General features: G+C 34.5%; 1 protein-coding gene across 1 annotated transcript; it reads left to right on the forward strand.

The window, feature by feature from the left end:
- Nucleotides 1-9,130: 9,130 nt before the first annotated feature.
- On the forward strand, nt 9,131-10,729 carry LOC110460111. The gene is made up of 3 exons (XM_021512836.1): nt 9,131-9,276; nt 9,761-9,878; nt 10,233-10,729. Exons 1-3 carry the CDS (start codon nt 9,188-9,190, stop codon nt 10,338-10,340), a joined length of 315 nt encoding a protein of 104 aa, XP_021368511.1. The 5' UTR covers nt 9,131-9,187; the 3' UTR covers nt 10,341-10,729.
- Nucleotides 10,730-12,709: the final 1,980 nt, after the last annotated feature.

The raw sequence follows: 12,709 nt of genomic DNA on the forward strand, positions 1-12,709 counted from the left end.
ATGTTCCGGTATATGTTTTATCGTCAACATATGATTGGCAGTATCGACAAAATAAGATGTTTTGGAGTGAAAGTGAAAAGGTATGTATACTTTACTCATTTGTGATCTTTAATTTTATCATAGCTTTTCTAAATCTTACAAAGAACCTCCCTTGATATGAGACAGTATTTCGAAAAGACTCTCATTTCTTGTATCGTTATCTTTTATTGAGTTCTAATAAGGCCGACGGCAACTTGACTTACCGGCTCAATACATAAAGATTCTTCCATGTTTTCTATGCAGTTTAAAATTTCATGTCTTTGAAGATCATTATGTTTTCGAATCAAATGGAATATCTTCGTAATTTATTTTATCATTCATCCGCTCTTATTTTACTGACGTTCGTTAAATCAAGAAAATGCAGTGTAGCCCGTGAGATACGAATTGTTCAGTTTTATTTTCAGCAATGAAAGAGGAATAGTACAGTATAACCTGTCTAAACTGGCCCATGTCTAATCCGTCTCATGTCTAAACCGGCTGTGATTTGTGGTTTCGGCATATTCCCTATATAATCATTGTAGTTAAACCCGGTATAAACCGGACCCTCTCCATTATGAAAACTGGCGTTATTTCACAAAAGTTGTCATAGTAATCCATGTAAAAACAACTTGTTCATTCCGGTCCTGAAATTTCTCTCGGCCGGCTACAATCTAAAGAAAACACATTCTAAACAAATAGCGCTATCGAATGTTGAGTCGCCCTTCATTTGTATTATATACTGTATATTTTGTAAATAATTAAGCGTTGCAATTGATTCATTTCTCTATGGTTTATGTTGACACACAGATCCTATGCAAAACACTACATTTTTGTATTTCAAAAAATGACATGCCGATCCTGTATAAACCAGACACCTGTGTAAACCGGACAAATAATTTGGTCCCGATGACATCCGGTTAAGACAGGTTATACTGTACTTTGAATGGAAATCCAGAAAAAAGATGTCGCTTGGCTGCAGTTTTCTCCACCCTAACAAAACAACTCCCTTACGGAAATGATCTACAAGTTTCATATATGTACATGTATTATCATTATCATTATTACAAGGTTGGTGTCCTTTATTGATGACTATATGCGCCATAGATTAAGCCAATCGGAATGGGTGTCCGATATATGTTACATAGGGCCAGGAGGCTGGGGTATAAAAGGGGATGCACAGGCAAAATCGGGGACTTGCGTTGTCGGAAACCCGGCTTTATCAGGAGAGGAAAACCTCTCCACCCAGGCGCTGAAAACAGTGCTACCACAGGCGCTGAAAACAGTGCTACCACGTTAGGGAACGTTAGGGCTGGTTAGTTGAACGTATATCAGTGTTCTGGGAGGGGTTGGTTTTCAACGTCATAATTACTTATAGGCCTTATTTTACCACGTGGGGCTGATATATGTAGGTTTACTAAACATACGTTCTTTTCTACACACTGTAGGTTTTGTTCTGTCTTGTATTATAGTATTATATGCTACTGTTATTAATGTACGTATTGTTTGCCGTGTTTTTAACGGCTACCTTAGCCGTGTAATAAACGCTAGTTAACTTTGAAACAAGGTGTTGACTGATTTATAACTGGGATACTCCTCCACATCTGACGGACCTGTGTCTGACTGTTCAGACGAACGCACTGGGGACATTCTTGGGGATTGCCGCCGGCCAGCTTGTCGGTAGTTTTGAGGAAAACATAAATTACTATACGATCACTTTCATCTACCGACGCTGGACAGGCTCTCCCCACGGACGTCCTATTACAGATTGGTGCCGTGACCGTGGATGTGGAAACGTGAGTAACGAGTTATTTTCCGATTTTATCTTTGTTAACAAGTTTAAATACTCTAGTTTTGATTTCATGAAACTATTTTTTATGTGTATTACAGATCTACCTTTATCGTTAGAAATAGTAAGTCCTGTAACGATAGATGTTCTTTTACATGCATTGAAACTGGTTGGATTTGCAGTAAGATCTACAGTAGATAAAGGGTCTATATGTTGTACGCTTAAGCTTCTGTGTAAACCAATGTGGCAGGGGCGCTTCACTTTACCATAATGGTGAAATGAAAGATTTTAGCATTTTTTCCCCCTATTTGACTTGTTTAAACCAATTATGGTTTAGATTACATCAGTTTGATGTCCTGAATATGAAAATCACAAAAATTATGTCTGGGGTAGAGAAAATCAGGGTGGGGCAGGGGCCCTTCACTTTACCATAATTGTGAAATGATGGGTTTTAGCATTTTTTCTATTTAACTTTTTTAAACCAAATCCATTTAGGTTATATCAGTTTGATGTCCTGAATATGAAAATCACAAAAATTATACCTGGGGTAGAGAAATTTAGGGTGGGTCAGGGGCGCTTCACTTAACCATAATGGTGAAATGAAGGGTTTCAGCAATTTTTTTTCTATTCTACTTTTTTAAACCAAATCCATTTAGGTTACATCAGTTTGATGTCCTAAATATGAAAATCACAGAAATAAGGTCGGGGGTAGAGAAATTGAGGGTGGGTCAGGGGCGCTTCACTTTACCATAATGGTGAAATGAAGGATCTGAGCTTTTTTTTTCTGTTTGACTTTTGTAAAAAAAATCTGGTTTAGATAACATCAGTTTGATGTCCTGAATATGAAAATCACAAAAATTATACCTGGGGTAGAAAAATTGAGGGTGGGGCAGGGGCGCTTCACTTTACCATAATGGTGAAATGAAGAATTTGAGCATTTTTCCCCCTATTTGACTTGTTTAAACCAATTATGGTTTAGGTTACATCAGTTTGATGTCCTGAATATGAAAATCACAAAAATTATGTCTGGGGTAGAGAAAATCAGGGTGGGGCAGGGGTCCTTCACTTTACCATAATGGTGAAATGATGGGTTTTAGCATTTTTTCTATTTAACTTTTTTAAACCAAATCCATTTAGGTTATATCAGTTTGATGTCCTGAATATGAAAATCACAAAAATTATACCTGGGGTAGAGAAATTTAGGGTGGGTCAGGGGCGCTTCACTTAACCATAATGGTGAAATGAAGGGTTTAAGCATTTTTTTTTCTATTCTACTTTTTTAAACCAAATCCATTTAGGTTACATCAGTTTGATGTCCTGAATATGAAAATCACAGAAATAAGGTCGGGGGTAGAGAAATTGAGGGTGGGTCAGGGGCGCTTCACTTTACCATAATGGTGAAATGAAGGATCTGAGCTTTTTTTTTCTGTTTGACTTTTGTAAAAAAATCTGGTTTAGATTACATCAGTTTGATGTCCTGAATATGAAAATCACAAAAATTATACCTGGGGTAGAGAAATTGAGGGTGGGGCAGGGGCGCTTCACTTTACCATAATGGTGAAATGAAGGATTTGAGCATTTCCCCCCTATTTGACTTGTTTAAACCAATTATGGTTTAGATTACATCAGTTTGATGTCCTGAATATAAAAATCACAAAAATTATGTCTGGGGTAGAGAAAATCAGGTTGGGGCAGGGGCCCTTCACTTTACCATAATTGTGAAATGAAGGGTTTTAGCAAAAAAAATTCTATTTGTCTTTAATAAACCAAATCTGTTTTACTTTACTTCAGTTTGATGTCCTGAATATGAAAATCACAGAAATTAAGTCAGGGGGTAGAGAAAATCAGGGTGGGACTGACAGGTATAGTATAGTGTGATACAGGACTGACAAGTATAATGTAAGACAGGACTGACAGGTATAGTATAGTGTAATACAGGACTGACAGGCATAGTATAGTGTAATACAGGACTTACAGGTATAGAATAGTGTAATACAGGACTGACAAGAAAAGTATAGAGTGATACAGGACTTACCGGAATAGTATAGTGTAATACAGTACTGACAGGTATAGTATAGTGATGAAGTCTAGTTTGATACAAGACTGACAGATATAGAATAGTGATGAAGTCTAGTGTAATACAGGACTGAAAGGTATAGTATAGTGTAATACAGTACTGACAGGTATAGTATAGGGATGAAGTCTAGTGTAATACAGGACTGACAGGTATAGAATAGTGATGAAGTCTAGTGTAATACAGGACTGACAGGTTTAGTATGGTGTGATACAGGACTGACAAGTATAGTGTAATACAGGACTGACAGGTATAGTATAGTGTAATACAGGACTGACAGGTGTAGTATAGAGTGATACAGGACTTACAGGTATAGTATAGTGTAATACATGACTGACAGGTCTAGTATAATGTAATACAGGACTGACGGGTATAGTATAGTGATGAAGTCTAGTGTGATACAAGACTGACAGATATAGAATAGTGATGAAGTCTAGTGTAATACAGGACTGACAGGTATAGTATAGTGTAATACAGGACTGACAGGTATAGTATAGAGTGATACAGGACTGACAGGTATAGTATAGTGATATGGTCTATAATGTAATACAGGACTGACATGTAGAGTAAAGTGATGGATAACTATTTATACAATTGTTGTGTAAAAAGAAACCAACACAACCATGCTATCAGGGTCTGGTCATCCCAAAGAGGACAGAGTTTCTAAGTCATAACATGGAAACTTTAAAGATCGCTACTTTTATAACAATAAATACAATAGTTATTGTTAAGCATGCTTCTTTTAAGGATGTACACCTCTGAGAAGTCAAAAAATTCCTGTATTCAACTTTTTTTCTTATATGGATTTTTGGAAAAAGGAGTTAATGGCATGGTAGAAAATGCAAAAAAACGGTATGTCGGTGTGTTTGTTTTTGTGCTATTATCGGCCAAAGATACCAATTTAACACAACATGCGATTTTAGGTGATTTTTTGGGTTTTGACCATTTGCGGAACAAATTCATACAATTTCTTTCAAGTGTGTTATCAGATATGTATAAATGTTTGTAGAATTGATAAAAATATTATTTTCTTTTAAATTATGGAAGTAAAATTTCTTAATCTTATTCTTTTAACTCAAAAAGCCGATTTTAGTTACCCCTACCCCCTATTTTTTAATGAAAAAATACTAATTTTTTACCATTTTTTGCAGATTAAACGCTTGATATCAAAAGTTCTGGTATTCAACTTTTTTTTAATATTTAATGAATTTAAAGAAAATGTTTTTCTTTTTCTAAAACATCCATAAAAATGGGGGGTCGGTGTGCTTCTTTTTTTGTCCCATTATCATTTGTGTTATTTTTTACCTTTTTCGGGGTCAAAAATCAAAAGTGCTTCAGTTACACAAAATATGTAAAAAAAATATCAATAATGTATAATTTTCCAGTTTGTTGCATATTATTTTTATCATATTAAACATTATAAAGTTGTACAGCAAAATTGAACCTGCTATTATTAAAAATGACGACAGAATGACAACTTAAGTGATCAATCTAGTGTCAAAAAAGGTGAATCTTTTGCCTTTTTTGTAGCCCAAGAAATACACATTTATACTCATTTTCAAAATGGACGCCGAATTGGTATTTTTTCGAAATTCTTGTAAAAAACAGTTCTACAAGCAACAGACATCTAGTTTTTTGACATATTTTTCAGATGCGTGTTTGCTAATAAACTTGATCATAATTTGTTAAATATTACAAAAACCCGTTACACCAGATCAAAACGAGACTTGAACGTGATTGAAACCTCAGAAGAGTACATCCTTAATGATAATATTGCTATGATTGCTTAAATATCACCATATGTTGAGGAAATGTATTCTCAGGATATTTTATGTTTCTCTCTTGATAAGGGTTCTTATTTACTTTTTAGGTTAATTCCAAAAATGGAAAGAACAACTTCAGAAGGAAAATTAAGCCTTATTTCCTTGAAGATGGCACACTTTTCTTCAATCATAGATCACTTGGTGCCTTAAGAGTTATTAAGGAACATTATCAGGATGCAATTTTAAGAGGATGCCATTCCAGCAATCCATCGGGTCATCAAGGAGTAAATAGAACTGGGAAAAAAATTGCAGAAAGATACTTTTGGCCTGGTATGACCAGTGACATCAGAGAATTCATCAGATGTTGTGATGAATGTCAGCGTCAGAACAACTTGAGAAAGATCTCTGCACCACTCCATCCGACTCAGGTCAAAGACGAAGCATTGGCTATGGTTGGCATGGATTTAGTTGGACCTCTGCATGAGACAGAGAATGGCAACAAATACATAGCTGTACTGAGGGAGTATTTTACAAAATGGCCAGAAGTTAAGGCAATCCCAGACAAGTCAGCAGTACAGATAGCAGAGATCATAACAGAGATCATCTGCCGTGATGGAACGCCAAAAACAATACTTACAGACCAAGGCAGGGAATTTTGTAATGCAGTTGTGCCAGCGTTTAAACATAGACCACAAAGTGACAGCAGCCTACCATCCCCAGATCAATGGTTTAACAGAACGCTATAACAAGACACTTTGTGATTCATTAGTAAAATATGTGAATGAAGAGCAGAACAACTGGGACAAATATCTACAAATGGTTGCATTTGCTACAAGAACTTGCGTCCAACGCTCTACAAAACAGACTCCTTTTTACTAGTTAGAACGGCTGTTCTTCCAATTCAACTGGACATCCCCACATCATTGGGTGAACCGTCAGACACCTTGTCAAATGAAGACTGGGAAGAAGTGATCACAGACAGAACAACATAATTTGTCCAACTCTTAAAAGTCAGAGAAAAGGCCATATCTTCCATAGCTGATGCTCAGAGGAAGCAGAAGACATATTATGACAGAAATCAGAAGAAAATGCCACTTCAGCTAGGTGATCAAGTTCTCATAAAAAATCCAAAAAGGCACAACAGAAAAGGAGACAAGATGGCCAAGAGTTTACTGGACAATACAAAGTGATTGAAGTTAAAAGGAAAAGGTGTGTATAAGCTAGAAGGCAGGAAGGCTTCACAGAACATTCAAAACTTGCGCAAGTACATCACACCTAAGAAGTCTCCCAAGATACCTACAAATACACCTACCATGGTTGCTGCCAGTGGGAAAAGTCTTGTACCACTGATCAACATCAAAACCAGGATCCCTGCCTGCGGAAAACCATCACGTTCGCTGCCTTCTTTCCGCGGAAATTCAGAGCAGGAAAGGGTCACCGCTAAACGATCCTTAAAAACCTCCATCAAGATCCCTTCAAGTGAAAAGACAAGAGAAAAGGGAAAAATGAAGAAGCCAAATCACACTCTGCATGATATCAGACAGAAAGATTCCCACAAAAAAACCTCCAAATACCCCCAAAAAGACTCCAGACCAGATAAACTCCAGAAAGACAGAACCCAGTATCAACAAGAAACCTGCAGTAAAGACCCTCCCCAGCAGAATAGATTCATAAGGAAAGATGAAAAGACAGACACCCCTTTGATCACTTTCCTCAACGAGATGCCACACTCCCAGATCAAAGACCTCATCAAGAGATGCTCATCGTATCATCTGCTCAAACCAAACAACATTTCTAGTATGGTTTTAGAATCAGGCCAATCGCCAACACCGTCTTTGTATTTGAAACATCAGCAACAATCCCAAGAGGACAGGTGTGTCCAGTTTCTTTCAAGACTATCGTGGTGATAGTCTTGAAAGAAACTGGACACACCTGTCCTCTTGGGATTTGCTATTATCAGCCCATATGATGTGGTGCCAGGACTGATGGTTGCTTCTTCAGTTGTGCTTGAGTGCCTCAATCAAAAGTCAGATCCAGATTCGGTCATAGATACACTTAAAACACTGCCTTTAACTACACCAAAGCTAAAACGAAAAATGCCACTTCTATCGAGATTGACCCGTGGACGGTTAGGAATAGGGACTACGCAGCTAACAAAGGAAGATTTCAAAACCTTAGCACCAAGGAAATGGGTCAATGGCCAGGTAAGAACAAATGTGACATGAAAGATTGTAATTTGAAAACCAAATATAATGATAAAATCTCCATGCGTAGATCAAATCACTCATAAAGTTGTAATCAGTTTGCTAAAATACATGCTTTTTGCTTAAATAATAATCACATTTGGTCCCATAAGCACATAGTGTAGGTGACCACCATACCGAGTGAAAAGTACTATTATTCTTTATTTTAATGGTTTGAACGGTTTTCATTAATACACAGATATACATATCAATTGATAAATCTATTGAGGAGTTGTAAATCTGTCTGAACATGTTTTAAAATTAAACAAACACATTACACAAATAATATAATGCACATTTTCATAATTTAATGGATTTCTTAATAACCTTTTTCACTTTGATTTACAAATGAATTTAAGAAAAACACAACATAAAAATGTGTAATCGAACCTATCTATTAAAAATGGATTACTTTATTTCATAACTCATATAGTTTCAACCTTTTGATTACAACCGTGGTCTTCAAATATCAGATATTCCTGTTTTACTTTGATATCTTACTTAATGGCTGAATTATCTCAGGATTAAACAATTAATACCATATTTAATACTGTAATTTATTATTTGATAAAAACAATGCAACAGTATTTCATGATTTTTATACAATTCCTAGACCAAATATGACAATCTTATTTCATTCCTAGATCAAATATGACACTCTTATTTCATTTTCCAAATAATAAAAACGGATGAACTCTCAATCCTTTTTGTTCGGGTGATACACTCCTTCTTGGCAGTTCTAAGTTGGGAACAGAAACAGGAGAACAACCATGAAAGCCTCATTCTGCCCTGCTTCCTGGCAACCAAATGGAGCCACAATGACTACCAAACATGGACATTCCATAAGGTGAAGTTTCAATTAACAAGTTCAAATGGTGCTTTAATGAAAAGAAATTACCGTACAAACGTGAAATAAGGGCTTGAGTACCACTTAAATAGTCATGTGACATTTATTTATAGAAAAGAACAGCAAAGAGATTCTGAGATTTTTCTTTAAGTTCCTTCACAAAAAAAGAAAAGAAAAAAGATGAAGACCAATAGAGCTGAAGCCACTCTAAAACTAATTTCTTTATATTTATCATCACAAAATCAGTAAGTTTTATTTTTAGCTCACATATATTTAAACAAAGCACCAACCCACAATTCCTAGTTCATAATCTTCAAGTTTTGTATACAATATTTCATAATGATAGCTTAAAATAAGTTTTTTTAAAAACTAAACCAAATTTATTTATATCATGTTCAATTCCATATTTACGAGACTATACTCCTGCCTGTATGTCATAAGGACCACTGGTTCCTTATGATCGCCAAACCCAAACAACAGGAACTGTACATCTATGATTCGCTACATAGTATTGAGAGATCAAACATGTTTGCAAAACATTGGAGGTAAGTAATTAAATTTCCATGGCATCAGCATGGAAATTATTATTATAATGTTTAAAAAGATTCATAATTTCTTAGAATAAGATGTGTTGTTTTGAACTATTTTCTTAAGATTGAACACCAGTGATAGCAATTCCATTATAAAATTAATGTCCCGCATGATTAAGTGTCTTTGAAGTACTGTTTTGTCATCTCATTGATATTTTTGGTCTCTGCAAATGTCATGACTACAATTTTTGATGCATCAGTTATGTTTTAACTTCTTTGGTAAATGCATTTCCTGTTTTCACTCGTTTTGTTTTCATAAAATATTTAGATATATTCACCTGTCTTTCAAAAATATACACATGTCTATATGTTCATACTTTCTTTTCTGTATACTTTTTTTTCTTTTAACTAATAATAATTTTCATTTAAAAGCAATGTTTTATTTATTTGTTAAGACAGAAATAAAATGATTAGCTAATACATAGTTTCATAAATTTAGGCAATTCCTCATTGCTCGTGGTCAAGCTCTTGGAATGGCACCACAGGAGTGCACTTTGATGGAGTCTCCTTGCTCGAGGCAAGACGACGGTCATTCATGTGTAGTCTTTGTCATGATGGTACGACATAAACTTAAGTGGAACTAAGTGAAAAATAAAAAGTACTTAAATACCAACTGTTTTTATTGGAAAACTGGACACAAGTTAAGTTAATATAATGAAAAAGATTCAAAGTACAATTTTATATTTAGGGAAACATTTGATTTAAAGATTATAATAATTATGATACTTATCAATTTCTATAGCTACAATATGTTCATATATTTGTTTTAATGTTGTTCTGAGAAGCAAAATGCTGTGAAATCTTAATCTCCTGCAGCTTAAGTTAAATTGGTCTTACATATCTACATAGAATAATTTGTATATATTATATCAGTTAAATTGTTATATTAATTCACTCTTGAATTATTTCAGAATGCAGCTGCAGTTTTTGCAAGGAGAAATCCGTTGGTGATAAGACAATGTCATGTTAACAACTACAGAGTTTTTGTAAGAGAACGACTGATCCATGCTGAATTGTGAATGTGTCTAAATCTGATAACAAAAAAATCATTCAGACCCCTTTTTATGGAGTTGTTGCCCTTTGTTGAAAAACTATTGTCCTGACAACTCTTCTAAAAACTCTGGTCTAATCGTCCATACAGCTTCTCCTAAGATACTGGGTCGATTATAACAATAGTTGACATTGTGCATCTAGGAAGTAGTATTTCTACATTCCAACCTTTTTTTAACAGCGTTATAGCCCCTTGTAGAAAAATCCTTGTACAGGAATCTGTGTATTTGTATGTCAAAGGGATGAAAACTTTTTTTTTTGTATTAATATTTATTGTCGAATGAATACCAAAGTATACGTGTTGTTTTGTGTGAATTTATATTTATTGTAGAATGAATACCAAGTATAAGTGTTGTTTTGTGTGAATTTATATTTGTTGTAGAATGAATACCAAAGTATAAGTGTTGTTTTGTATGAATTTATATTTATTGTAGAATGAACACCAAAGTATAAGTGTTGTTTTGTATGAATTTATATTTATTGTAGAATGAACACCAAAGTATAAGTGTTGTTTTGTTTGAATTTATATTTATTCTAGACTAAATATCAAAGTATAAGTGTTGTTTTGTGTGAATTTATATTTGTTGTAGAATGAATACCAAAGTATAAGTGTTGTTTTGTGTGAATTTATATTTATTTTAGAATAAATATCAAAGTATAAGTGTTGTTTTGTGTGAATTTATATTTATTCTAGAATAAATATCAAAGTATAAGTGTGAAAGAGTTTGTTTTTGTTTTGTTATTTCTATCTTAGAATTTGTCAGACAATCATTACTTTTATGATGAGCGAATATCATAATATAATATATTCAATAAATAATTCATCAGACTGTTTTGGTTTTAACTTTGTGTTTATTTTATGTCAATATTTACCAAACATTCCTGACCTTGAATTCTACATCAGATTGACATTTTACCATTATGGTAAAGTTAAGGGCCCCTGCCCCACCCTGATTTTCTCTACCCTAGAGATATTTATTTTTTTATTTTCATATTCAGGACATCACACTAATGTAAAGTAAAACAGATTTGGTTTAAAAAAGTCAAATAAATCAAAATTGTTAAAATCCTTAATTTCACCAATATGGTAAAGTGCAGGGCCCCTGCCCCACCCTGATTTTCTCTACCCCAGACATAATTTTGTGATTTTCATATTCAAGACATAAAACTGATGTGAAGTAAAACAGTTTTGGTTTAAAAAGTCAAATAGAAAAAAATGCTAAAACCCTTCATTTCACCATTATGGTAAAGTGAAGCGCCCCTACTCCACTCTGATTTTTTCTACCCCAGACTTAATTTTTGTGATTTTCATATTCAGGACATCAAACTGATGTAATCTAAACCAGAATTGGTTTAAAAAAGTCAAATAGAAAACAATATATGCTAAAACCCTTCATTTCACCATTATGGTAAAGTGAAGGTCCCTTGCCCCACCCTAAATATCTCTACCCAAGACCTAATTACTGTGATTTTCATATTCAGGACATCAAACTGTTGTAATCTAAACCAGATTTGGTTTAAAAAAATTAAATAAATCAAAATTGCTAAAATCTTTCATTTCACCATTATGGTAAAGTGAAGGGCCCCTGCCCCACCCTGATTTTCTCTACCCCAGACTTAATTTCTGTGATTTTTATATTCAGGACATCAAACTGATGTAAAGTAAAACAGATTTGGTTTAAAAAAGTCAAATAGAAAAAAATGCTGAAACCCTTCATTTCACCATTATGGTAAAGTGAAGCGCCCCTGCCCCACCCTAATTTGTTTTACCCCTGACTTAATTTTTGTCATTTCAGATAGAATACATCAAATTGAAGTAAATTTTAAGAAAAAGAATTGAAAAAAAGTTGTCAGAATAGCAATCGTTCATTTCACCATGGGGTGGTTCATATTACCATAATGGTAAATATGAACCGCGGTTCATTTCACCATGGCCTTCATATTACCATACTACACCGGTTTTCTTTTTAAATTATTGAATTATTAGCCCTTCAGGTTTGTGATAGACCATAGGAGCCTGAAGTTCTGTCAATAATGAATAATAATAGTAATACACAAAAAATACCCCTAATATGCTTAAAAAATAGACAGGAGTGCAACGGCAGATTTACCCCTCTTCGTTTTCAACGAAGTTTTCTCGCCCAAAACTGAAAAATTCCACAGAAACCAAAACTCCTATGCAGTCTAGGATGACTACTAATGTACACTACAGATCGTTTTGTGGAACAACATGCTTGCTGACCTGTTACATAGCCCGTTTTTTAGAATTCTCCTTTCAGCGCCCACTGACACGGAATCCATGCGGTGAATCCGTTTCCGGTCGTACGGAGTGAATATA

The sequence above is a fragment of the Mizuhopecten yessoensis genome, unplaced genomic scaffold, assembly GCF_002113885.1.
Source record: "Mizuhopecten yessoensis strain PY_sf001 unplaced genomic scaffold, ASM211388v2 scaffold10323, whole genome shotgun sequence".
Taxonomy (NCBI): domain Eukaryota; kingdom Metazoa; phylum Mollusca; class Bivalvia; order Pectinida; family Pectinidae; genus Mizuhopecten; species Mizuhopecten yessoensis.